General features: G+C 29.8%; 4 protein-coding genes across 4 annotated transcripts; 2 read left to right on the top strand and 2 right to left on the bottom strand.

The window, feature by feature from the left end:
• Positions 1-1,171: 1,171 nt before the first annotated feature.
• LOC133781390 (alpha-humulene synthase-like) lies at positions 1,172-4,073 on the bottom strand. The gene is made up of 5 exons (XM_062220362.1): positions 3,661-4,073; positions 3,096-3,314; positions 2,524-2,662; positions 2,135-2,386; positions 1,172-1,490 (listed from the first exon to the last, which is right to left on the bottom strand). The coding sequence occupies exons 1-5, from the start codon at positions 4,056-4,058 to the stop codon at positions 1,200-1,202; spliced, it is 1,299 nt and encodes a 432-aa protein (XP_062076346.1). The 5' UTR covers positions 4,059-4,073; the 3' UTR covers positions 1,172-1,199.
• A 1,823-nt stretch (positions 4,074-5,896) lies between these two features.
• LOC133783688 (uncharacterized) lies at positions 5,897-6,941 on the top strand. Its single transcript, XM_062223339.1, has 3 exons — positions 5,897-6,303; positions 6,415-6,521; positions 6,629-6,941. Exons 1-3 carry the CDS (start codon positions 5,929-5,931, stop codon positions 6,894-6,896), a joined length of 750 nt encoding a protein of 249 aa, XP_062079323.1. The 5' UTR covers positions 5,897-5,928; the 3' UTR covers positions 6,897-6,941.
• A 3,283-nt stretch (positions 6,942-10,224) lies between these two features.
• Positions 10,225-14,163, top strand: LOC133781389 (uncharacterized). The gene is made up of 2 exons (XM_062220361.1): positions 10,225-10,280; positions 12,869-14,163. Exon 2 carries the CDS (start codon positions 12,986-12,988, stop codon positions 14,093-14,095), a length of 1,110 nt encoding a protein of 369 aa, XP_062076345.1. The 5' UTR covers positions 10,225-10,280; positions 12,869-12,985; the 3' UTR covers positions 14,096-14,163.
• Positions 14,164-16,357: 2,194 nt separating this feature from the next.
• LOC133781387 (alpha-humulene synthase) lies at positions 16,358-20,935 on the bottom strand. The gene is made up of 7 exons (XM_062220359.1): positions 20,754-20,935; positions 20,293-20,569; positions 18,812-19,193; positions 18,281-18,499; positions 17,695-17,833; positions 17,321-17,572; positions 16,358-16,674 (listed from the first exon to the last, which is right to left on the bottom strand). Exons 1-7 carry the CDS (start codon positions 20,883-20,885, stop codon positions 16,384-16,386), a joined length of 1,692 nt encoding a protein of 563 aa, XP_062076343.1. The 5' UTR covers positions 20,886-20,935; the 3' UTR covers positions 16,358-16,383.
• Between the last annotated feature and the right edge of the window lie 2,763 nt (positions 20,936-23,698).

Here is a 23,698-nt window from a genome sequence, read left to right as displayed (position 1 = left end):
CATGAATTTATTTTTATTGCTCAATACTTTAGTGATTGTTTGCTTGTACTTTGTATCATTCTATGGGTGTATTTTGCTAATGAAGTGCCCATAGATATAATAATTGCATTTTCATTAGTTATTCTTCCTCTACTTAATAGCTCTATCATTCGATTAACATTGTATTGTACTCAAATGTATGAATAATATAACTTTTTTTTTTTTATTGTTATAATGCATTTGTAGAAAGGAGTGAGAGTTATATAATTAGCACAAAAAAAACCATTTCAAATAGAATTCATAGTGATAATTTTTCTCAAATTATTAAATAGTGGAGGAATAAAAATAAAATAATCAAAATATAACACCACAAAAGAGCGACCACTCAATCGATTACTTTTGTCTAATAATTTAAAGGAAAGAAAGAAAGAAAAACTGCCAAAAATCAATGTTTGAGGATGTATGTTTAAAGCAAAATTAAGTATAGTGAAGCCATCAATTAATTCAAGACACTTGTGGCATCTTGTATTTTTTTTTTTTTTTTGTAAAGTTGAATTAATTAAGTTGATATGCTCCCATATATAATATATATTCCCTACATATTCAAAACCACAAAACTCTACAACCACCCTCATCTAAGATACAACCAAATTATTAAATCCCTTAATTACAATAATGGTCTTTCAATACATCACCTTATGTCATCCATCCTGGTATTAGTGCAAATTAATATGGATTTCATATTTTATCTTCAAAATTAGGTATAAGTTAATAAACTTTTTCCACATCTTTTTAGGAATAATGCTACCCCATATCCTCATCCATCTATCTCTACTATACTAAAATAAATGTTGAGAATGGAAAGAGGAATTTTTTCATTGACGCAAAGCATTAATTTCACACTATATATCTCTTTAAGAATTATATGCAAAGAACCAACATATATATCTCATCTAAGTCTAACATACATATAGGACAATGAAAATATCGATGAGTGACAAGAATATTGAAGCTTCATCTAAAAACTAATTGGTGATTAGTAGAGTTACACATGTTCTTATTACTAATGGTTTAATATTCTTACACTTATTCCATGTGGGACACAATAGTCTAATAATAAAAAATAAACAACTTTATTTATTAATTTTAACAAGCTTAAATCATAAGAGTCTTGCTATATATATATCCTATGTATAGATACGAATAGTATGATAGATTTATCAAGGAATTGGATCAATAAGCAACGCAGCAATACTATCTTTGGTCACTTTTCCAACTTGTGTATAGCCATCACCATTTTTGTAGAAAAGATCCAAAAACTTGGAGAAATTAAGAGCACGGACTAATATAGGTGAAGCTACACCAGTTGGCTTTAAAAGCTCTTCGTTTATTTCTTTCCATGCATTAGCTATTCGCTTGTTAAGTTCATCGTATGCTTCTTCTTCGGAAACTCCATATTGCTTCATGTAGCATTCCACTGCAGTTGGTTCATCATTTTTCTCTTGCTCAAACTGTGTAAACAAATAATTAGTTAACAATTCAAATATGTGTACAAGTACCATACATTGGTGAAAATGGCGTAATTTTACTCGCTGGCTTAATTTTGATAATTTTTTGCAAAATAGATTCTGTCTAAAATTTCGACCAGCTGTCGGGAGTGTCGAATGTCATTTTGCAAAAAATTATCAAAACTAAGTAAACGTGCAAAATAACATTAAAAAATAAGGGTATGATTGGTAATTAATCCAAATTCAATTTTATGATTTCTAAAACTAAAAAATAGTAGGGCCCACATGAAACTTGATTGGTTGCTTGTTTTCAAATTCGTAATCCAAATACTGATTCTAACTTTAAGCTACAAAATAGAAAACGATATTTTCACGTTTTCTCCAAATCCAAATAATTATATCATAAAATCCTACAAATCTATCAATTTTTTATATTTTCAGATTCTCTACCAATCACATATTTAGCTCTTTAAAATTCAAAAACATTTTACGAATTCCAAACCAAGAGATATCGCATTTTAAAAAACATGTGTTAAGACTATAAATCTAGATTTTCATTTTAGAAACACACTTTTTAAAAATGCAGTTTTCCAATCAAGAACCAATCAAGTCATTTTGCCAACAACCCTAAATTTATTATGTTATACCTTGTGTTCGGCTATGTCATCCATGAATCTACAAATAGTTGAGGATGCCCTAACAATCTTGCGGTCCATAGAGAGCCACTCGAAAACTTCTTTTGTTACAATACTACTTTTCATTCCAATTAAAGAGCTCACTATCAACATGTGGTAACCACAAGTAATCAAAGAAAATTTCAAATACTCGTCGAAACTTGGAGCACGTCCTTCTTTCAACCACCAAGCTTCTTCCAGATAAGATCGAAGTAATTCTTTAAACTGTTAATAATTATTTAAATAGTGAGAATTATCATGTCAAGTTTGTAACTAGCAAGATCTTATATAATAAAAACTATTTGATATTCAATCTATATATATATATATATATATATATACTAGTATAAACGTTTACGAACCCGTTCTTTTGCATAATGAACTCTGTAAGTTTCTTCCTTTGAAAGCTCTTGCTCAAATTCTTCATAAGAGTTCAAAAGTTCCTTATAAAATGTTTGCAAATACTCTGGATTGAGTTTATCAATAATATTTATGTCCCACCTAAAACATATGTACTAATTAGTATATATATATATATAAAGAGAAGACAATGTATATAAAGTATATGGTTTATACTTTTTTGGACATGTGTTTTACCTGTTAGGATCCTGTGTTTTGACAAATTACTTTTTGGACCCTATATTTTGTAAAATGATTAAAATAGAATCATAAACTCAATTTTGATAAAAAAAAAATTAAATATAATAACACAGTTTTTAAGCAAAATGATTTTATTTTTGCTCTGAATTGTTAGTTTGTAAATTATTTGTGATTTTAGTTGAAAAATCATTGACCAAAATAAAGTTTAGGGTTCTATTTTAACAATTTTACAAAATATATGGTCCAAAAAATAATTTGTCAAAATACAGGGTCTAAACAAATAATAGGACAAAACATAGAGCACAACCCTCAAATATATCAAAATTAATCAAACCTTTCAACTGCTTCAGTAAGGAGCTCAAGTTCTTCAAATGTACCATATGCATCGTAAATATCATCAGCAATTGAGGTGATTGCAATAATTTTGGTTAAAATATTTCTTGCCAAAGAGTATTGGGGTTCATAATAGACTGCTAATATCCAAAGGTATAGTTCCACATTCCTATCTCTTGCAAAAGGGAATTTGTGTACAAAGTCTGATTCTTTCCACCACCTAATTATATATATATATATATATATATATATGCAAGTCAGAGATATGATAGCAAGGCTTTAGTAGATCAATCGTGCTTCATTAAAATTAAATACCAAATACAAAATTTACTCGTATTTTTGCTTATATGATACATTGTATTTTAAAATCTCACATATTGTTCTAGACGCAAACTTGATAAATAAAATTTCGTTAATATGACCAAACAACTATCAGTTATATGTAATTAAGTAATTAAATAAACATCATTATAAACACAAAGTACCAAAATAATACTTTATAAAAACATAGGTTACCTACCTACCAAATATATATATATATATTTATATTGTGTGTGTTTATATACCTGGAGATTTCACTAAGCTCCTTTTTGTGCATGGATTGTAATAGATTGAAATCTAACTTTGCAAGTTGTAGCAATACTTTGTTATGGGAGGTCTCATTTTCATATATTGAAATGAAATGCCTAGCAGCTAGCCTCTCAAGGCTCTTTCTCAATGGCCTCTCTAAAGCTTGGGATATTTCTTTCGATAATGGATCATCATGTTCTTTTTTATTTGCCAAGAACTCAGTTAGGTGTGTGGTCGTGAAAGCAAGGGCTTCATCTAATATGTTTTCCCCAACACAGCTCAAATGTGAGGCCTCATATAAGCTAAGCAAACCAATGGTGTCGGATACCAAGCATTCTTTAAAGTTTCCATCCTCATCTTTAAACTTTTCAAATATATCTGCGTGCGTATACATAATTCACATATAGAATAGTACTCATATATTAAATCAAGAACAAAATAAGCTTGAAAACAAAAAATCTATGATGAGATTTGTTGAAGCTTTTAATTCCATGAATTCAATCCGTAAGTTCTTGCGGTCATTGGGTTGTTTTGATGAGCTTATGTCATTGGAAGAAAGATCAGGAAATTTTGTGGAAGCTGCAGAAATTGCAAAGCTCAGAGGAGATATACTAGCTGCAATAGATCTTTTTGAGAAAGCTGGGAAATTTAAAGAAGCAGCAACACTTATTCTTTCCCATGTTCTTTCCAACTCACTCTGGTCATCTGGTAAACAAAATGATAGTCTTCTTCTAACAAAAGCCAAGTCACTTGCCATGAATGAGACAAAAGATTTCTATGATTTTGTTTGCACAGAAGCTGATATTATTGCAAATAAGAAGAGTGTCCTTGCAGTGAGAAAATATGAAATGATTGCTTCTCAAAGACATAAGAGTGTCAGAGGAGAAATCCTATCTGTTTGGAGAGTTCTTGATGCTCATCTTGATACAAAGGTCGTAGAGTATTTCTGGGAAGTACATGATGATCATCTGTTGCATTCACAACAACACATGATTTCTAAAATCTATGTTACAGTTGAGTCACTAGTCTATTTTTGGAATTTCTGGAAGGATAAAATTCTTAGAATTTTTGAATATCTTGGAAGTCTACAACAGACTAGGGTTGTTGATGAATTCACAAGTTATGGAGAGTTCTGTTTGGAATATTTAGGTGTTTTGAAGCAGCGTCACAATTCGGTCACAAACTATGTCTTGCTCCACTCTGATGCTCATTGGGCTAGAAATGCGGAGCAAATATATGATCGAAGTAATGGAAATTTAGTACTTTATATTGATGCTGACCAATTTGTATCTGCTGCTCAGGCTTATTGGTCTTCAGAAGTACTCTCTGTTGGTTTTAAGGTTCTGCACATTCTAGAAGCCATCCATACCTTTGTGTCTGATAAATATGATTCCTTTTCTAGGAAATGGAGGACTCTTAATCTTATCAATGAGGTTGCACAATTTCTTTTAGAGTCCAAAAATCTGAATAGAACATGTCAAAATTCAGATAATCTCAAGAAATTGATAAGATTGTCAACTGATTTTTCAGGGCAGATATTCCCTTTAGATTGGCAGAAATCATTGGCAGAGAACCTTGTTTCTTTCAGAGGAACAGATGTTTGTAATAAGTTTCTGAAACAAATTATTGTTGAACACTGCAACTCGAGGAATAATCTGACTCACAGGCAAATTGGAAACATAGCAGTGTTCGTTCTCGGCTCTAGTAATCTCAATGATGAACTATTTGAGATGATTATGAAAAGGATAAACCAGAACCTGCCATGGAAGGCATTCTTTGAGCTTCTGCACAGATCAAGTAGGTCATACTTTCCAAACTCATTTATTATTTGTAGCTTTTATGGAGTTTTGGTGGATGCATACAATGCAAAATGTAAGGGAGAATGTGACCCAATATCTCCTGGTTTTTTCTTGTATCTTGTTGAACGTTTTGTGATTTGGTCATCTTCATATAAGGGCTACTTCATTACAACAAAATCAGCATTTGTTGAATGGCTCATCTATGAAGAGATTGATACCATGACCAAGTCAAGTTCCAATACCTCGGTTGGTTTTCAACTCTCATATCTAGAATTACTTCAGTTTGTGATCAATGTTTTCAAGGAATGCCTTTACGACGAGCAGTATATGATTGATTGGATCAACACATCTCCCTCAAGAGATAACGAGTCATATTCATTACTTGTGTCTAGAATGGTTTTGATAATTTGTTTGCTCCATGCGAATTTCGAGATGAGTTCAGATTTACTTTCTGATTTGCTGGGAATGACTAGAATCACTAAACACTTGCCTTTAAAATTTTGTGTTGCTCTCAAGTCATATTTAGATAGCTTAGATCCAAATGTACTCGCCAAAGCATTTGAGCAGATTGGCAATTCTATGGTCGTTGCAAGTGTTGGGACACATGTCTCAAAGTCTTCATTTCCTGTTGCTTTACATGTGGATGTGGGGGCCAATTGTTGCAAGAATGACATAGTAAGAACATTGTTTCTAAAAAGCGTTGAAGTTTCTACAAGAAATTTCACAGCAGGGGAAAATCCACCAATGAATTTATGCTTTTGGGAAATATTTGAAGCCATTAACTCTGAAGGAAATGGAAGAGATCAAGAGAAGCTTACATCAAATGCTCAAACAATCAAGGTAACCTACTAGTTCTACACTTGTTTTGTTTCACATATGAGCATGTAAAGAAATTAGGATGCATTGCAGTGGTTTTTTTTCCCCCTTAATTTCTTCAATCATCATTTTTAGGTGGAATTGGAAAAATACATTCCCCAACTCGAGGAAAAGATCTCATCTCGAGATATGGTCGACATGGTATATGAACTGAAGCAACTTTCTGTAGCATTGGATGCCAGGTTAGTTTTGGTTTTTACTATACTTTTTGTGTTTGTGATGAGTTTCCTTTTCTCTAGTGTATTTGATTTTGGGGAGCTATTCCTTTCTACTTCTGTTACCTTGTCAGGGACATATCTCTAGCGAAAGAACTTGCTAAGCAGGTGCAATCAAGAAAACTAAGAATGGAAGGTGTCTTGAATAAGTTTTTTCACAAGCATACCACAGATTGTGATAATGAAGGTGTTAAAACCAGTACATCTGAGAAAATTAGCAATTCAGACAAGGGTGAGCCAGAGGTTTCTGAAGGCAGTAACGAGTCGACAAATCCTGAACCTAGTGCAGCTCCGGAAAGTAAAGCAAAACCAAAAGAAAAGGAAGGTTGTCACATTCTCTGATTCATGATATATATTGAGCTTGAGTATATATGAACTCTGTAATATACAAATTGTGTGGACAGGTTTCTCTTTTGAAAACAGTTCGATGGTCTTGCTGATTTTTTGAATCTCAGCTGAAGCTAACTCAGAACTCAGAGGAATCCAAGTAGTGGAACATACTTAAAGAATTGATATCAGTAGCTTTTGTGTGCACATTTTTTTTTATACAACGTTCTAATCTCTTTGCTAGAGGTGTTCGGTCTGTTGTTGTTTTTCTTTACTTTCGAACCAAACCAAACCAATCCATGCATCTACGTGCAGTTTAGTTTGGTTTGGAACCACCGTTTGGATCTAATCTTGTAATATTAATTTGACTTTACAATTGTCTCATTTTTTGCTTAATTTTTTTTTTGTTATTTCTCTAAAGAAATACAATCTCATTATACCTACACATTGCAAAAAAACTATAACATTCATCAAAGTCTAGCATACTATCTAACTGATATTGCTGACATCAGTGATTACAAAGTCTAATATGAGATTCCTCAGCTGACTTTAAATTAGTGCTATGTTTTCTCGTTTCATTAGAAAGAACACAAATGAGCTTTGTGCAAACACCAGAGAACACAAATGAAAACCATAAGACCTAGAAACTTGATACTAAGGAAGTTTTATAAGTAGTTGGAAGTATTACCTCACTTCATACTTAGGAAGCTCTCCTAATCTGGAAACCAAACTCACCTCGTAAAATTTTATTAGAGAAAAGATGTGCATGATGTAGTCTGCCAATGCTAAAGATCCCTCATCAATAACAAGTAATACATTTAATAGTCAAAATCAATATATATATTCAAACATGTAAACTATTCGGAATTTTTTACAAATTTGCAGGATGCTCTAAATAACTACAATATACACGGTCATAAAAAAAAATCGCGCCAAAAATTATTCACGAGTCGAGAACACTGAAATCCACACCAGTAGGACTCAAAGTGAAGCCCATATAGGAGAACTGTACTATATATATATACACGAAGAAAACTTTCAATTTTGTCATACATCAATCGTGGTCATGAAGTCCCATCCACTCACAATCAATCGCCAATTCAGAACTAAATACAGAGTACTCTCAGATGCTTCTCAAATTTCTATTTTTGAGAGAATTGGGGAAGAAATTTCAATTTGCAAAGAAAAAACCTATTGTTCTATTTGACAGTGTCTTGGAAAACAAAACATCAAGAAAAATGCAGGTCAAACCTTCCCCACTCTCATTCTTCTACACATCTAATCTGTAATAACCAAACCAATAAATATCAGTTGCATGTTTCTTCTTCTACAAATCTTCTTGAAATTCTATGGAATGACAATGCTTAGATTCACTTTAATTTGATTGGCTATGCTAGAGCTATCATAGTAGTTAAGCTAGTTTGGCACTCTAATTTGTAACAGTTTTTTAAAATCCAGATCCAGAGGCCAAATAACATAAGTGGAACTCAAGTGATTATAAGTTCATATTGATATATGAGCAAGTCTCACCAAGAACTGCAGGGCCTTCATGATCCAAGTGGTCTCTACAAAGAAAGATCCTTTCACTGGGTTTGTTGTATAATCATGCAAATTCACAAACAATGGCAACCTATTTGAGAGCTCAGATCAATTTAAATACATTGAAAGAAGATACAATACAATCGAGTGGATCATTTAGTCAAACAAATTAAAAACTTTATGGCACTTTTTAGTATATTTTTAATTTTAATGTACTCGTAGGGTAAGCTTAACAAGTCACTAATTAGAGAGTCATTCTATCAGGAAACTCCAGCAATAATAAAAACTTATGGCTAATAAAAAAATACATAAAATCAGAAACAATCAATCTAGATGTTGAAAAAGTTGATATATTTCAAATCAGTAAACAATGAATATATACCTCGATGACTTGATTAGAAAACTTCCTGCAGACCAAAGCTGATATATTCTAAGGAATGTTGCAATATTTATATATATATCGGTGCACTGTTAATTGTTACTATTCATGGATGATTACTTTAATATTAATCATTGGATTAAGATCAATGATCCATATTTATAGTTGTTAATTAATATGTCTAAAAGTTAATTTTGATTTTTTCAAATTTTGGGAAGTGTTACCTAATGAAAAACGTGTATCTATTATGAAAATATAATATTGTAAAATTTTTATTTTTCAAATGTATGTAAATTTCTAAATATAGCTAGTGTCTCTCATTGGTTGGAAACAACATTAATTATGACAAAAAAATAATAACTAAATTCGAAATTAATGTAGAACTTTTTTTTTTACCAGTTGGTGACTTGCTATACCAAGTTACTATGTTGTCACATTATCATAATTGTTAGTACCGAGTAGTAACCATTGAGAAGTCTTCTATATATATATATAATATCATCATTTGCTATAGAAACAAATACCAAATCTGAGACAAAGAACATTTCAGGTCTTTACAGAACCAACTTCATAAATCCTAGCATAACTCCCAAACCATATATTCTAATAATCTATTGAACATTATTCATTCAATGGCATACAAAAAAAAAAAAAAAATTAGTCTTTAGTGTGAAGCTACTATTTTATTTGCTTTGGATTGATCTTGAAAAGAAGAAAGAAAACGTGGAATTAAGGAAAGAATAAAGAAAAGAAAAGAGGGAAGGAAGGAAAGAATAAGTAGAAGAGAACAAATTAATGAATGAAAGATTACTCTTCATTCAAATGGCTTTTCTTACTTTATTTTCTGAAAAAAGATACTTGAACTGCCTTAATTGTTGCGTAGTTCTTTTGCTTTTCTATAAATTAAGATCGTAGCTAGGGAAATCCATGTAACTCATTGTTTTCTTCCCCTTATAGCATATAAATTATATATAAATAGTATTTTGGAGCTACAAATTCAATTGCCAGAGTACATTGGTGGTTTTGTTGGTGGTTATCCTCACCCTGATGAGGTACAATTCCAATTCATCCAATTTAATTTTGACGAAATTACATTTTATATGAGTTTTTTAATAAAGTTTACAAAAATATGGTCTTTTTTTTTCAAAAAAAGTTATTCTATGGCTTTTATGGGTTTGCAAAAAATTTCAGTTTTATGAGTTTAGTTTCTTATATTTTTGTATAAAAGTTAGTTTATGTTATAGTTTCACTTTTAATCAAATTTATAATATTTAGTTAATTAGCAATTGTGTTTTCATACTTTAGTTTTCTCCTTAATAAATTTTTCTATACAAATTAGGAAAAATATAATCCCCATAGTCATGTGAGAAGTAACACATGCTCTTAGAAATGATATAATATTTTTGCAGACTTCTTGTGAGAAAATTTTGGATATCGAGCAGCCTTCGAACCACCCATTATCGAAAAATGACAATAAACAGGTACAATTGAATTTAATGAACATTTTTATCTAATATTATGTTTAATTTATGTTTGTTCTAGTTTTTTAATTTGGGAGTGACAACATTATATATTATATCTTTAATGTAATATTAAATATTATACGTGGATTTTAAATTTAAGTTTCTTGCTAGTTTAAAAAAAAAAAACAATTTGTTGCTAATTCAATCTAGATTATATTATATGTTTAATATGATATTATTCTAATAAGTGAGTTTAAGTTTAATTAAATTTTATTTAAGTTATAAAATGTGTGATTTTATTATTTTTAAATGATTATCATTGTAAAATATCTGAAAATATCATATTTTAATTTGTTTAATTATTTATTATTTTAAAATAATTATCATTGTAAAATATCTGAAAAATATCATATTTTAATTTGTTTAATTATTTATTATTTTTAAATAATTATCATTGTAAAATATCTCAAAAATATTTTATTTAATTTTTTTAATTATTTATTTTATTTTATTTAAGTTTAAGTATTTACAAAATACGGTTAAATATAATAATATTCTATTAAATATAAAAATATTCCATTTAACATTAAAAAAATAAAAAATCTTTAAAACTAAGAATTTCCTTTATTATCTACACACTTATTATATAGAAGGTATATATTTTGCTCACAAGATCATTGTAACATATGTTATAGTGATTAATTTGATTTTCATATTAAGTTTTTTTTTACCAAGTTCTTTTTATGGGGTAGTTTTAGCCCATGCTTTAACGAGACTACTGTTGATTCGATTGTTGTTTATTTTGTCTATTAATTTTTTGGTGGAAATTTAGATAGTAGAATAGAATGGAAAATTTCAAAAGAAGAATGAATGGTATGGAACGTTTAGATTACTAAAAACTTAATGAGCTAGTAAACTACTAAGCTAATCATTTTTTAAAATTATTTTGAAATTAGAATCAAAACTTTCATCCCCTTGTGTGAGGTAAAAGTTAACATTTATTTTTAAAGATGTAAGAATTTATTATCTCAAAGTTAATTGATTTTATTTTTAGAAATCTATTTATTTAATTCCAAAATTAAAATCTAAAATTAGAAACTTATTTATTGATGACCTGCTTAACCTTTTATTGTAAGCTACACAAAATACAACTCTCTCATGATAACTTACCATTGAAAATTGGTCTTTTTACCATATATAGGAAAATGACTTACCTATTGGTACTTTTAGTATGAATAATTAAGTTGGAACTAATTATTTTTTTATGACGACGTATAATGTAGTTACACAAGATTTTTCACACAAATTTCCAGAATATTTAAGATAATTTAGGATGTTGAAATCATTATTGCAAATAACTTATTGCACGCACGTATAAATACTGAAACAAGCATGTGTGTAACAAGCAATTTGAATCATGATTTCGACATCCTAAATTATTTGGAATTTCTTGAAAATGTGTAGAAGTTCTCATGTACATTATACACTGTCATATAAAATACAAATAGAGTTGGAACTTATAAATGTACAGAAAATACTAAAAGCATTTATAAATAGTGATTAAAAATAGTCACTACTATAATGATACATATATATATACTAGGTACAAACAACGTGCAATATGCACGTTTGTTTAGTTTTATTTAGAGAATTTATTAATTATTTTTATTAAATTTATATTAATATCATATAAATTTTAAATAAATATCCTATTTTAATTAAATAATTTATTTATTTTTGTTTAAGTTTATGTTTGTTCTAACTTTTGAATTTGGGAGTGAAAACAAAAGATTATATATTATATGCTTAATGTAATATTAAATATTATACGTGAATTTTAAATTTAATAAGTTTCTTACTAGTTTTAAAAAAATAATTTGTTGCTAATTTACAGTAGATTATATTATATGTTTAATATGATATTATTCTAATAAGTGAGTTTAAGTTTAATTAAATTTTATTTAAGTTATAAACATATGATTTTATTATTTTTAAATAATTATCATTATAAAATATCTAAAAAATATCATATTTTAGTTTGTTTAATTATTTATTATTTTTAAATAATTATCATTGTAAAATATCTCAAAAATATCCTATTTTAATTTGTTTTATTATTTATTATTTATTATTTTTAAATAATTATTATTGTAAAATATCTAAAAAATACCATACTTTAATTTTTTTTAATTATTTATATTATTTTATTTAAGTTTAAGTGTTTACAAACTACCGTTAAATATAAGAATATTCTGTTAAATATAAGAATATCCCGTTAAAGTTAACATTAAAAAAATAGAAAACCGTTAAAACCAAGAATTTCCGTTATCTACACACTTATTATATAGAAGAGATTTATTCTAGATAAAAAGTGTATATTTAACAGATTTTCTTGATTTTAATGATTTTTTTGTTAACTTTAATGACATTTTTTTTATAATAATATTTAAAATAAATAGCAATTTTGCTCTTTGAATTTATGGCACTACCAGATTATGCCCCCTAAAATACACGGTGTATTTATCATTGTTTTATATAGAGAAATAAATGAAATGATATTATTTTGTACTCTAATTTATAATATTTTTTTAAAGCTAAATTTTCAGGAACCTATCATTTGTCAAGTCCCAAAAATTCTCCGTAATGTAGATGATGAAAAACATTACACTCCTCAGTTAGTTTCCATTGGCCCTTTTCATCATGGCCAAGAAAGCTTGAAGGAAATGCAATGTCACAAGGAGAATTATTATTTGAAAAACTTTCTTAATGAACGTTCTACAAAGAAGAAAGAGGAAATCTCACAGTTCATTCAAGAACATTTTGAAAATATGATCAGGTCTAAATATGTTGGTCCCATAGAGCTTAAGGACAATGAGTTCAAAGATATTATTCTCACTGATGCTTGCTTCATATTTGAACTCTTTTCCTTAACGTGTGAAGGAAAAAGGCCAGAAGATTACATATTGTCAACTCCATTATTATTATATTGGACAAAGAAGGACTTGGTAATGTTCGAGAACCAGATTCCATTATCTTTTCTTCAGAACCTATTCGACTTTACCAACCCTAAGCCCGGCCACTCACGGTCGTTTCTGGAGCTTTCCATGAAATTCTTTCAACTTAAAATTCCTTCAGACCACTTGGATGGAATAAAACACTTCACTGATTTGTACAGAAGGTCTTGGCTCCCAAAAGAAAATTTTAAGAGTCATTATCGTACAAATTTCTACGATCTTAGATACACTGCAACAAAGCTAGACAAAGCCGGTGTTGATTTTGCTCCTCCGCCACCCAAAGAAGACTCAACACCGCTAACAAGAGTTAAGGTTTCGCAGCAGGGATGGCGGTGGTGCAAATTCATACCATGTTTGAATTCCCTCAAGCTTCAACTTCCTGTTTTGGAGATACAGAATAACACAGAATGTTTTTTGCTAAATGCGATGGTAATGGAACAATGTCAACCTGATCCGCAGTCCAAGACTCCCATCTGTAGCTACATTTGGCTAATGGATAAACTCATAAATACCGAGGAGGACGTGGAACTATTAGTTGAGAAGAAAGTCATTTCTCATTGTCTTGAAAGTAATATGGCTGTGGCGAACATGATCAACAAACTTCCCAAGAATATATATGTGGAAAATTTCATCTACAATGACGAATGCAAACCACTTAACGAATTCTATGAGCGTTGGTACAACCGTGCTAAGGAAACTCTCAAAAGGGTTTACTTTAAGGATCTTTGGACGACCAGTTCCACTTGTGTTGCAGGTTTGGTAGTCCTATTCACAGCTATCTCAGCCATCGAGTCGTTAAAGTCGTTGCTAGGAAATTAAGAAATCCTTTCTCTCGCCACTAAATTATCCAATTTTCTTGTTATTATTACTGTAACGACCCAACTACTTGTAAGACATTGGACCATTAAAACTACTAGACACAATATCTACTAATGGAGGTAACAAACATAAGAAATAATCATAATTTTATTAAAACCACAAAATAGATATTGTATCAAATACAAAATAATATAAAAGCATAAAATAAAATGTCATAGGGTATGGGAACCATTGTTTACAAAACATAAAAACAAAAACGTAACTTTTAAATACTAATTGCGGAAATTACATAAAAAATATATATATTTTAAAAGACTAAACATAAATAACTTGGTCATCGATCGACACGCATTCCATTCAGTCCATTCATCATCAACACACAAGCCAAGCTACCAAGAATCATCCCGCCTTCCATGTTCATTTTCATGCATCACACTAAAATAAAAAGCGAGCCTAATGCCTAGCAAGAAAAATCTACTAACAATCACATATCATAACATAAGACTATATCATAAACATATACTATAAAACATATGATTATAACAACATATATCATTATATAGGACTATAACAATAATGGCCATCATAAATTATTAGGGCTTGTTAGCTAAGCAAGTCATGAGCCCATAAATTTGTGGAGCTTGCTAGCTAAGCAAGTCATATGCCCAATATAATTTCTTGGGGCTTCCTTATCTAAGCAAGTCATATGCCCAATCATAAATTCTTGGGGCTTGCTTATCTAAGCAAGTCGAATGCCCAAGCGACTAAAAACATATTCTTGGGGCTTGTTGTTTAAACAAGTCATATGCCCAAGGACTACAAAACATACTATACATATACTTATTATAACATAAATATATCATAACATAAGAATAAACATAAACATATAAAATCTATCATATTTTCCTTACCAAAAGCTGGGATATTTGGGAACAAGAACGGGATTAGAATACTCCTATAAACCAATAGTAGAAAAGGTGAAAATCTAAAAGAATAAAGATGAATATGAAAACTAAACTAGCAAGAAGAAACTTACTAAGAAGGACCTTAAGTTTCAAGAACTTAAATACCTAATCAAGAATCATAACACAAGAGTTATAGGATCTGAATAAAAGAAACTAAAGGATTATAAAGAACTGAACTTAGGAATAAGAATACATTGATTGATCTTATGGATTGATCTAAACCTTAATACTGAAATCACATTATTTCTCACTTTCCAAGTGTTCTCTATAGTAATACTAGCACCTTAGAGGCTCTGATCGAATAGTTGAAGAATGAAGAAAATGGTTGAACTTTAAGTCCTATTTATGGAGTTTGAGGAGTAAAACTATCCTATTAAAAAAACTTAAATTCTTAAATAAATATGATCATGACAAGTATCATGCTCTTAATGGTTCTGGAAGGTTCTAGAGTTTCTAGATCTTTCTTTTATTTAAACTTAAATCCTTAAATAAACATGATTATGACAAGTGTCATGCTCTTAATTGTTCTATATAAACTTTAGGTTATAATAAATATATTTCTACGAACATCAATATTAATCAAACTTTATGTTATAATTAATATTCTTAAACTATAGACTAAACTTATAAAATTCATAACTGTTGCTACAAGTTTCCAACTAATAAGTATAGTGAAGCCATCAATTAATTCAAGACACTTGTGGCATCTTGTATTTTTTTTTTTTTTTTGTAAAGTTGAATTAATTAAGTTGATATGCTCCCATATATAATATATATTCCAGTATTATTACAAATTGATTAATAGACAATAATATATATTCCCTACATATTCAAAACCACAAAACTCTACAACCACCCTCATCTAGATACAATGTGTAATCTAGTTTTAGTGGATTTGACTTAGGCATTGCTGCTTAGCTTTGGATGTAGGATCAACCAATCTAGGTGTTCTTTCTTTTGTGTTTTATTTTTTATCATTTTGGATTTGTTTAATTATCTATTACTTATTCTTCTTTATTGCTATTCTTTGTGCACTGTATTGGCTGTGTTGTGCAGATCCTAATCACCAACACAACCAAATTATAAAATCCCTTAATTACAATAATGGTCTTTCTATACATCACCTTATGTCATCCATGCTTATTTTTATCGATGTGACATAGTGGTATTAGCGCAAATTAATATGGATTTCATAATTTATCTTCAAATATTGTTGAGAAATAAACAACTTTATTTATTAATTTTAACAAGCTTAAATCATAAGAGTCTTGCTATATATATATATCCTATATATATATAGATACGAATAGTATGATAGATTTATCATGGAATTGGATCAATAAGCAACGCAGCAATACTATCTTTGGTCACTTTTCCAACTTGTGTATAGCCATCACCATTTTTGTAGAAAAGATCCATAAACTTGGAGAAATTAAGAGCACGGACTAATATAGGTGAAGCTACACCAGTTGGCTTTAAAAGCTCTTCGTTTATTTCTTTCCATGCATTAGCTATTCGTTTGTTAAGTTCATCGTATGCTTCTTCTTCGGAAACTCCACATTGCTTCATGTAGCATTCCACTGCAGTTGGTTCATCATTTTTCTCTTGCTCAAACTATGTAAACAAATAATTAGTTAACAATTCAAATATGTGTACAAGTACCATACATTGGTGAAAATGGCGTAGTTTTACACGCTGGCCTAAATTTGATAATTTTTTGCAAAATGGACTCTGTCTAAAATTTCGACCAGCTGTCGGGAGTGTCGAATGCCATTTTGCAAAAAATTATCAAAACTAGATAAACATGCAAAATAACTTTAAAAAAATAAGGGTGGTAGTGAATCCAAATTCAATTTTATGATTTCTAAAACTAAAAAATGGTAGAGCCCACATAAATACTTGATTGGTTGCTTGTTTTCAAATTCTCAATCAAAATACTGATTCTAACTTTAAGCTACAAAATAGAAAAAGTTATTTTCACGTTTTCTTCAAATCCAAATTATTATATCCTAAAATCCTACAAATCTATCACTTTTTATATTTTCAGATTATCTACCAATCACATATTCAGCTCTTTAAAATTCAAAAACAGTTTACGAATTCCAAACCAAGATATCACATTTTGAAAAACATGTACTAAGACTACAAATCTATATTTTTATTTTAGAAACACACTTTTTAAAAATGCAGTTTTACAATCATGAACCAATCAAAACCTTAAATTAATTAGTGTGGCTTGTATGTATTTATTATATTATACCTTGTGTTCGGCTATGTCATCCATGAATCTACAAATAGTTGAAGATGCCCTAATAATCTTGCGGTCCATAGAGAACCACTCGAAAACTTCTTTTGTTACAATGCTACTTTTCATTCCAATTAAAGAGTTCACTATCAACATGTGGTAACCACAAGTAATCAAAGAAAATTTCAAATACTCGTCGAAACTTGGAACACGTCCTTCTTTCAACCACCAAGCTTCTTCCAGAAAAGATCGAAGTATTTCTTTAAACTGTTAATAATTATTTAAATAGTGAGAATTATCATGTCAAGTTTGTAACTAGCCAGATCTTATAATAAAAACTATTTGATATTCAATCTATATATATATATACTAGTACAAAAGTTACGAACCCGTTCTTTTGCATAGTGAACTCTGTAAGTTTCTTCCTTTGAAAGCTCTTGCTCAAATTCTTCATAAGAGTTCAAAAGTTCCTTATAAAATGTTTGCAAATACTCTGGATTGAGTTTATCAATAATATTTATGTCCCACCTAAAACATATGTACTAATTAGTATATATATAAAGAGAAGACAATATATATAAAATATATGGTTTATACTTTTTTTTGACCATGTGTTTTATCCCATTACCTGTTTGTACTCTGTGTTTTGACAAATTGCTTTTTGGATCCTATGTTTTGTAAAATGGTTAAAATAGAACCCTAAACTCAATTTTGATAAAAAAAAAATTGAATATAATAACACAGTTTTTAAGCAGAGTGATTTTATTTTTGCTCTGATTGTTAGTTTGTAAATTATTTGTGATTTTAGTTGAGAAATCATTGACCAAAATCGGGTTTAGGGTTCTATTTTAACAATTTTATAAAACATATGGTCTAAAAAGTAATTTGTCAAAATACAGGATCCAAACAGGTAATAAGACAAAACACAGAGTCCAAAAAAGTATAACCCCTCAAATATATCAAAATTAATCAAACCTTTCAACTGCTTCAGTAAGGTGCTCAAGTTCTTCAAATGTACCATATGCATCGTAAATATCATCAGCAATTGAGGTGAGTGCAATAATTTTGGTTAAAATATTTCTTGCCAAAGAGTATTGGGGTTCATAATAGACTGCTAATATCCAGAGGTATAGTTCCACAATCCTATCTCTTGCAAAAGGGAATTTGTGTACAAAGTCTGATTCTTTCCACCACCTAATTAAATATGATAGCTCATGTTTCATTAAAATTAAATACCAAATACGAAATTTACTCTTTTGATATCATGTGTTTTTGCTTATATGATACATTGTATTTTAAAATTACACATATTGTCATGACGCAAATTTGATAAATAAAATTTTGTTAATATGACCAAACAACTATCAGTTATATGTAACTAAGTAATTAAATAAACATCTTGTAAACACAGGGTACCAAAATAATACTTTACAAAAACACATATTAAGTTACCTACCCTACCAAATATATAAATATATATATTTATATTTGTGTGTGTTTATATACCTGGAGATTTCACTAAGCTCCTTTTTGTGCATTGATTGTAATAGATTGAAATCTAACTTTGCAAGTTGTAGCAATACTTTGTTATGGGAGGTCTCATTTTCATATATTGAAATGAAATGCCTAGCAGCTAGCCTCTCAAGGCTCTTTCTCAATGGCCTCTCTAAAGCTTGGGATATTTCTTTCGATAATGGATCATCATGTTCTTTTTTATTTGCCAAGAACTCAGTTAGGTGTGTGGTCGTGAAAGCAAGGGCTTCATCTAATATGTTTTCCCCAACACAGCTCAAATGTGAGGCCTCATATAAGCTAAGCAAACCAATGGTGTCGGATACCAAGCATTCTTTAAAGTTTCCATCCTCATCTTTAAACTTTTCAAATATATCTGCGTGCGTATACATAATTCATATATAGAATAGTACTCATATATTAAATCAAGAACAAAATAAGTGATGAAAGTACAACAATTTTAAATTTCATTGTGCCAAATGACCTTTATTTATATATATATTACAAAATGGTCTCCACACAGAGTATCATACAAGGTGTCAATAGTATTTGGAATGCTATATATTGCATTTTTCAAAACACATATATATTGGATTTTTTTTTTTGTAGGGGCTAAAAAAGAGGCGTACCGGTGGGCCTTTGTTTGTGTTCTCTATCGTGAATAGTTTTCGGCGTTATTTTTTTTATAATCTTGTTTATTCTGGTTATTTAGAATATCCTACAAAATTTCGAGAAATTCTGAATAATTTACTATGCCGAAAACAAGGTTCAAACAAGTCGTACCCGTGACTAATTTTTTTATGTGCGTGGAAAACAACACGTTCAAACCTAATTTTCGATACTGTAAATCATTCGAAATTTTCTGAAAATTTTGGACGATGTTATAAATATATAACTACAATAAATACGGTCATTAAAAAAATCGCGCCGAAAATTATTCACGATAGGAGAACAGAAAAGAGGTGCACCGGTGCACCTCTTTTCTAGCCCCTACCATTGAAACACCCTATATATATAAATATATAGGACAATTCTTCTATAGGGGCTCCGCTTTAAGCCCTACCGGTGGGGCTCCCAGTGTTCTCGACCTTTGAACAGTTTTCGGCGTGATTTTTGTTATGACAGTATATATTGTAGCTGTTTAGAGTATCAACACGATTTTTAGAAAATTCTGAATAATTTAGAGTACCGAAAACTAGGTTCAAACATATTGCACACGTGACTAATTTTTTTATGCGCGTGGAAATCAACATGTTTGAACCTAGTTTTCGGTAGTGTAAAATATTCGGAATTTTCTGAAAATTTGCAGGATGCTCTAAACAGCTAAAGTATATATGGTCACACAAAAAAAATCGTGCCGAAAACTGTTCACGAGTCGAGAACACTGAAGAGCCCCCACCGGTAGGGCTTAAAGTGGAACCCCTATAGGAGAATTGTCCTAAATATATATATATATGATTGTTTTATATACTTACCTGGAGAAGAAACCCTAAATCCATGTTGTCGTAGAAGTCTAAACCGAAGGGAAGCATCATGTAAATTCTCATCTTTCAAAATGTAATTTTGATCAACACTTTTATTATAAATGCTTTCTAGCTCATTTTCTATTTCACTTTCAAAAAGATAGGACAATCCTAAACGTTCGACGGCGTTGATTAACTTCAATTGATGAGAAACATCATATGCAGATTCTCCAAATATTTCTTTTTTTACCACTGCTTTTAGCTCCTCAACTTCCTGTTGTTTATAACGCTGAGACATTGCATAGAATACAATCAATATATATCTTCATGATTATATATTTAAATAAATATAAGTGAACAAATTAAGTTTTGCAGGCACATTCACTCAAAAATAAAAAAATTAATATAATCATTTACTTTTATTATATACGTACTCTATTATAGAATAGATCGATTAGAATGATATTACTTACCAATTCTTGTTCTGAAATATTGTAATGTAAGAATCGCTCACCCCAAACAGATGGTTGAAATTTTTTTGTTGGCCGAAGAATTTTATGTATTTTTTCATTTTGAGATGATGATGCTAAGATTTGAGTGGACATGATTAGTGATTTTGCTTGGCTTGCTTAAGAAAATATATGAAGGAAAATTATTGATGAACCAAATGTTGGAAAATGGCATTTATAAATACAATAAAGATAAAAAAAAAATAATAAGATGAAGAGGAAAGAAGTCTATGTGTAAGTACGTAGGCATGGTAAGTAAGCATGAATTGATTCAATAGCATAGGGTTCGCCTAACAATGCCTTTATAGAAAGAGCCTCCAACGTTGTACTACCTCGTTAACAAAGGACCACTTCTACTAATTTTTCACTTTGAAATTAAATTATTAACTTATTATATTTAGGAAATTTAGTGGCCTTTAAAAAGTCACAAATTCTTTATAATCGAAAATAAAGGTCATGCGTAGATATAAATATATACATATATATGTATATTTTAAGGCTTAAGAAGAAACGGAATTCTAGTAAAACCTTGATGGATTTTTAATTTTTTCCTCCTCATCATCACTACAAAAAAGATAGAACACGAAGTATCGTCAGTAGATGATTTTCCGACAATATGTTGTCAGTAAAATGTTGTCGATTGGTAGAACTTTGTTGGTAGAAGTCCACTTTCTACCGACGATATTGTATCTGTTGTCGATACAGTTTATACAGACAACTTATTGTCGGTATATATCGATGTTAAGTCGTCGGCAGAAACCCTCGCCAGTTTGTTTATGGCTATGCCTATACCGACGGCGGATGTGTACCGTCCCTCGTGGTAAGTATACGGTCGTAACCCATCTGATGGCCTCGACACTTTCTGAAGACAGTCTCACCACTTAAGAGAACAAAAAAGAAATGCATACTGAAATCTTTACAAATGAAACAATAAATGAGTAGCAAATCACACTATAGGTATACAGTAATCACAAACTGTCTGAATTGAACAATTCAGAGAAAGGAAAATTTAAGAGTCTTCAATAACTCACCATCTCCGAATGGGTCTAAGGCTTCTTGTGATGAACAATAACAAAATAAAAATTCATCACTAGGTGATAATAACACACTATCCTATCTTTGGTAATAATTTCTTATTACCAAAGAAAAACTAATAAAATTAAATATTTTTTTTATAATGTCTTGTGCTCTTTGAAGTTAATTATGTTGTTTTATAATGTCAGATTGTAATATATTTAAGTGTAAATATTATTAAAATTATATAAATTTGACATACTTTTTTTTTCTAACTCAAATATTAATTTAAATTTTAATTACAATAAATGGTTAATCATTTACAATTAATGTAATTTTGATACTTATTAAGATTATGTTTAAATTTTGTTTTCTACACTACAACAAAATAGGCATTTAATGGCTATATGGAGGAGACATTGTAGACATTTGATGTCTCCCCCCAGGGGAGACGTTGTTGCAGGGGCCATCTAAAGTGGCCCTATGACGTCTCCCATGGGGAGACTTTGTAGACTTTCAACGTCTCCCCATGGGAGACGTCATATGTTTTTGTATTTTTTTTTTAAAAATTAAATAATTATTTTCAGTATATTAATTAATAGAATTAAATATATTAATTTTTTTTTGAAATAGAATTAAATATATTAATTAAAAAATCTAAATTATATACAAATTTAAATTTTGAATTTTCATTAATAAAACCGAAATGTGTATATCTAATATGTTTTTGCTAGCTAAATATACAAAATTGTAATATTTGTTGTTAAACATACAAAATTAACAAATATTACACTAGCTAGCTAAACATATAATAAGAAAGAAAAAGTAAAAGTAAATGACAAAAACCTAATATGTTGGACGATGACTTTGAATTATCGGTAGCATATGGTTCGCCCAGTGTTGTCGCATTTCATTAATCTGTGCTTGTGTATATGGCGTAGTGTTTAGCTACAAAAAATACAAATTAAAATATATTAGTTAATCAATTATTTGATTATATATAATTTAATAATAAATAAATTGTTAATTTTATATAAATTTATATACATACCTCTTTCTTCAAGTAACGTCCAGGTCGTGAATGTTCAATGTAATCCTTGAACATTCTCATCACATAATATCCACATGCCACATTGTCTGGTTGGTGCGGACACTAATATTTAAATAAAATATCAAGTAATTAATATAAAAAAATATCAGTAAAATTCAAGTATAAATAAAGTCGTAGTTACTTACTTTCGGTTGCACAATTTCTATATTATTTGGAATCTCGGGAGGTTTTGGTAGACTGGTCAGAAAAAGGTTGAAAGCATTGACTATTACTGCCACAATTTCTTCATGGTTTTCCAGTTCTGAGTTCACCGGATCACAACAACAAACGTAATATGCATATGGGGCCAATATAATCAACATCCAATGATCACTGCACAAGAAAAACAATATTTGGTATAAGTCTCCAACGCAAATGTTATAAGGACTAAGTATTTGGCAGTAACAAATTTTTGAACTTACCCATGGTTCCAGGGGACAATCATAAGTTGCTCACTTGATCTTAATTGACGACGGCGCTTGAACAGACCTTGAACACGCTCTTCAAATGAACTTCCTTTAGTGGCTACAACATTAGGATTGACAAATAAAAACTTATTTTGGCGCCCTTGTTCTACCAAAAAATTGTATAACAACCTATTAAAAAAAGAGTAGTAGTCAAAAATATAATTTAGGAAATTTGTTGTTAAAATAAATCAAATAAGAAATGTTAAGTAAAAAAATTGTGAGATACCTCATGTAGCAAACGACAACTCCTTGTCCAATCTTTTCCATTCGAATAAATTGAAGTATGTCCTCTTTGCATATGTAAAGACTTGAAATATCCTGACCGAATACATCCTCAT

This window comes from Humulus lupulus, chromosome 6, assembly GCF_963169125.1.
Source record: "Humulus lupulus chromosome 6, drHumLupu1.1, whole genome shotgun sequence".
NCBI classification, from domain to species: Eukaryota; Viridiplantae; Streptophyta; class Magnoliopsida; order Rosales; family Cannabaceae; genus Humulus; species Humulus lupulus.
This window is presented reverse-complemented; position numbering and strand designations above follow the sequence as displayed.

Coding starts and splice junctions, on each gene's coding strand:
- LOC133781390 (XM_062220362.1), bottom strand. CDS start 4,058: ATGTATACGCACGCAGATATATTTGAAAAGTTTAAAGATGAGGATGGA. Junction 2,663..3,095: donor CTTACTGAAGCAGTTGAAAG/GTTTGATTAATT, acceptor CATATGTTTTAG/GTGGGACATAAATATTATTG. Junction 2,387..2,523: donor TTCATTATGCAAAAGAACGG/GTTCGTAAACGT, acceptor AATTATTAACAG/TTTAAAGAATTACTTCGATC.
- LOC133783688 (XM_062223339.1), top strand. CDS start 5,929: ATGACTAGAATCACTAAACACTTGCCTTTAAAATTTTGTGTTGCTCTC. Junction 6,304..6,414: donor CAAATGCTCAAACAATCAAG/GTAACCTACTAG, acceptor CATCATTTTTAG/GTGGAATTGGAAAAATACAT. Junction 6,522..6,628: donor TCTGTAGCATTGGATGCCAG/GTTAGTTTTGGT, acceptor TTACCTTGTCAG/GGACATATCTCTAGCGAAAG.
- LOC133781389 (XM_062220361.1), top strand. CDS start 12,986: ATGCAATGTCACAAGGAGAATTATTATTTGAAAAACTTTCTTAATGAA.
- LOC133781387 (XM_062220359.1), bottom strand. CDS start 20,885: ATGTCCACTCAAATCTTAGCATCATCATCTCAAAATGAAAAAATACAT. Junction 18,500..18,811: donor GAGCTTAGTGAAATCTCCAG/GTATATAAACAC, acceptor ATATTTAATTAG/GTGGTGGAAAGAATCAGACT. Junction 16,675..17,320: donor ATGACATAGCCGAACACAAG/GTATAATATAAT, acceptor TTGTTTACATAG/TTTGAGCAAGAGAAAAATGA.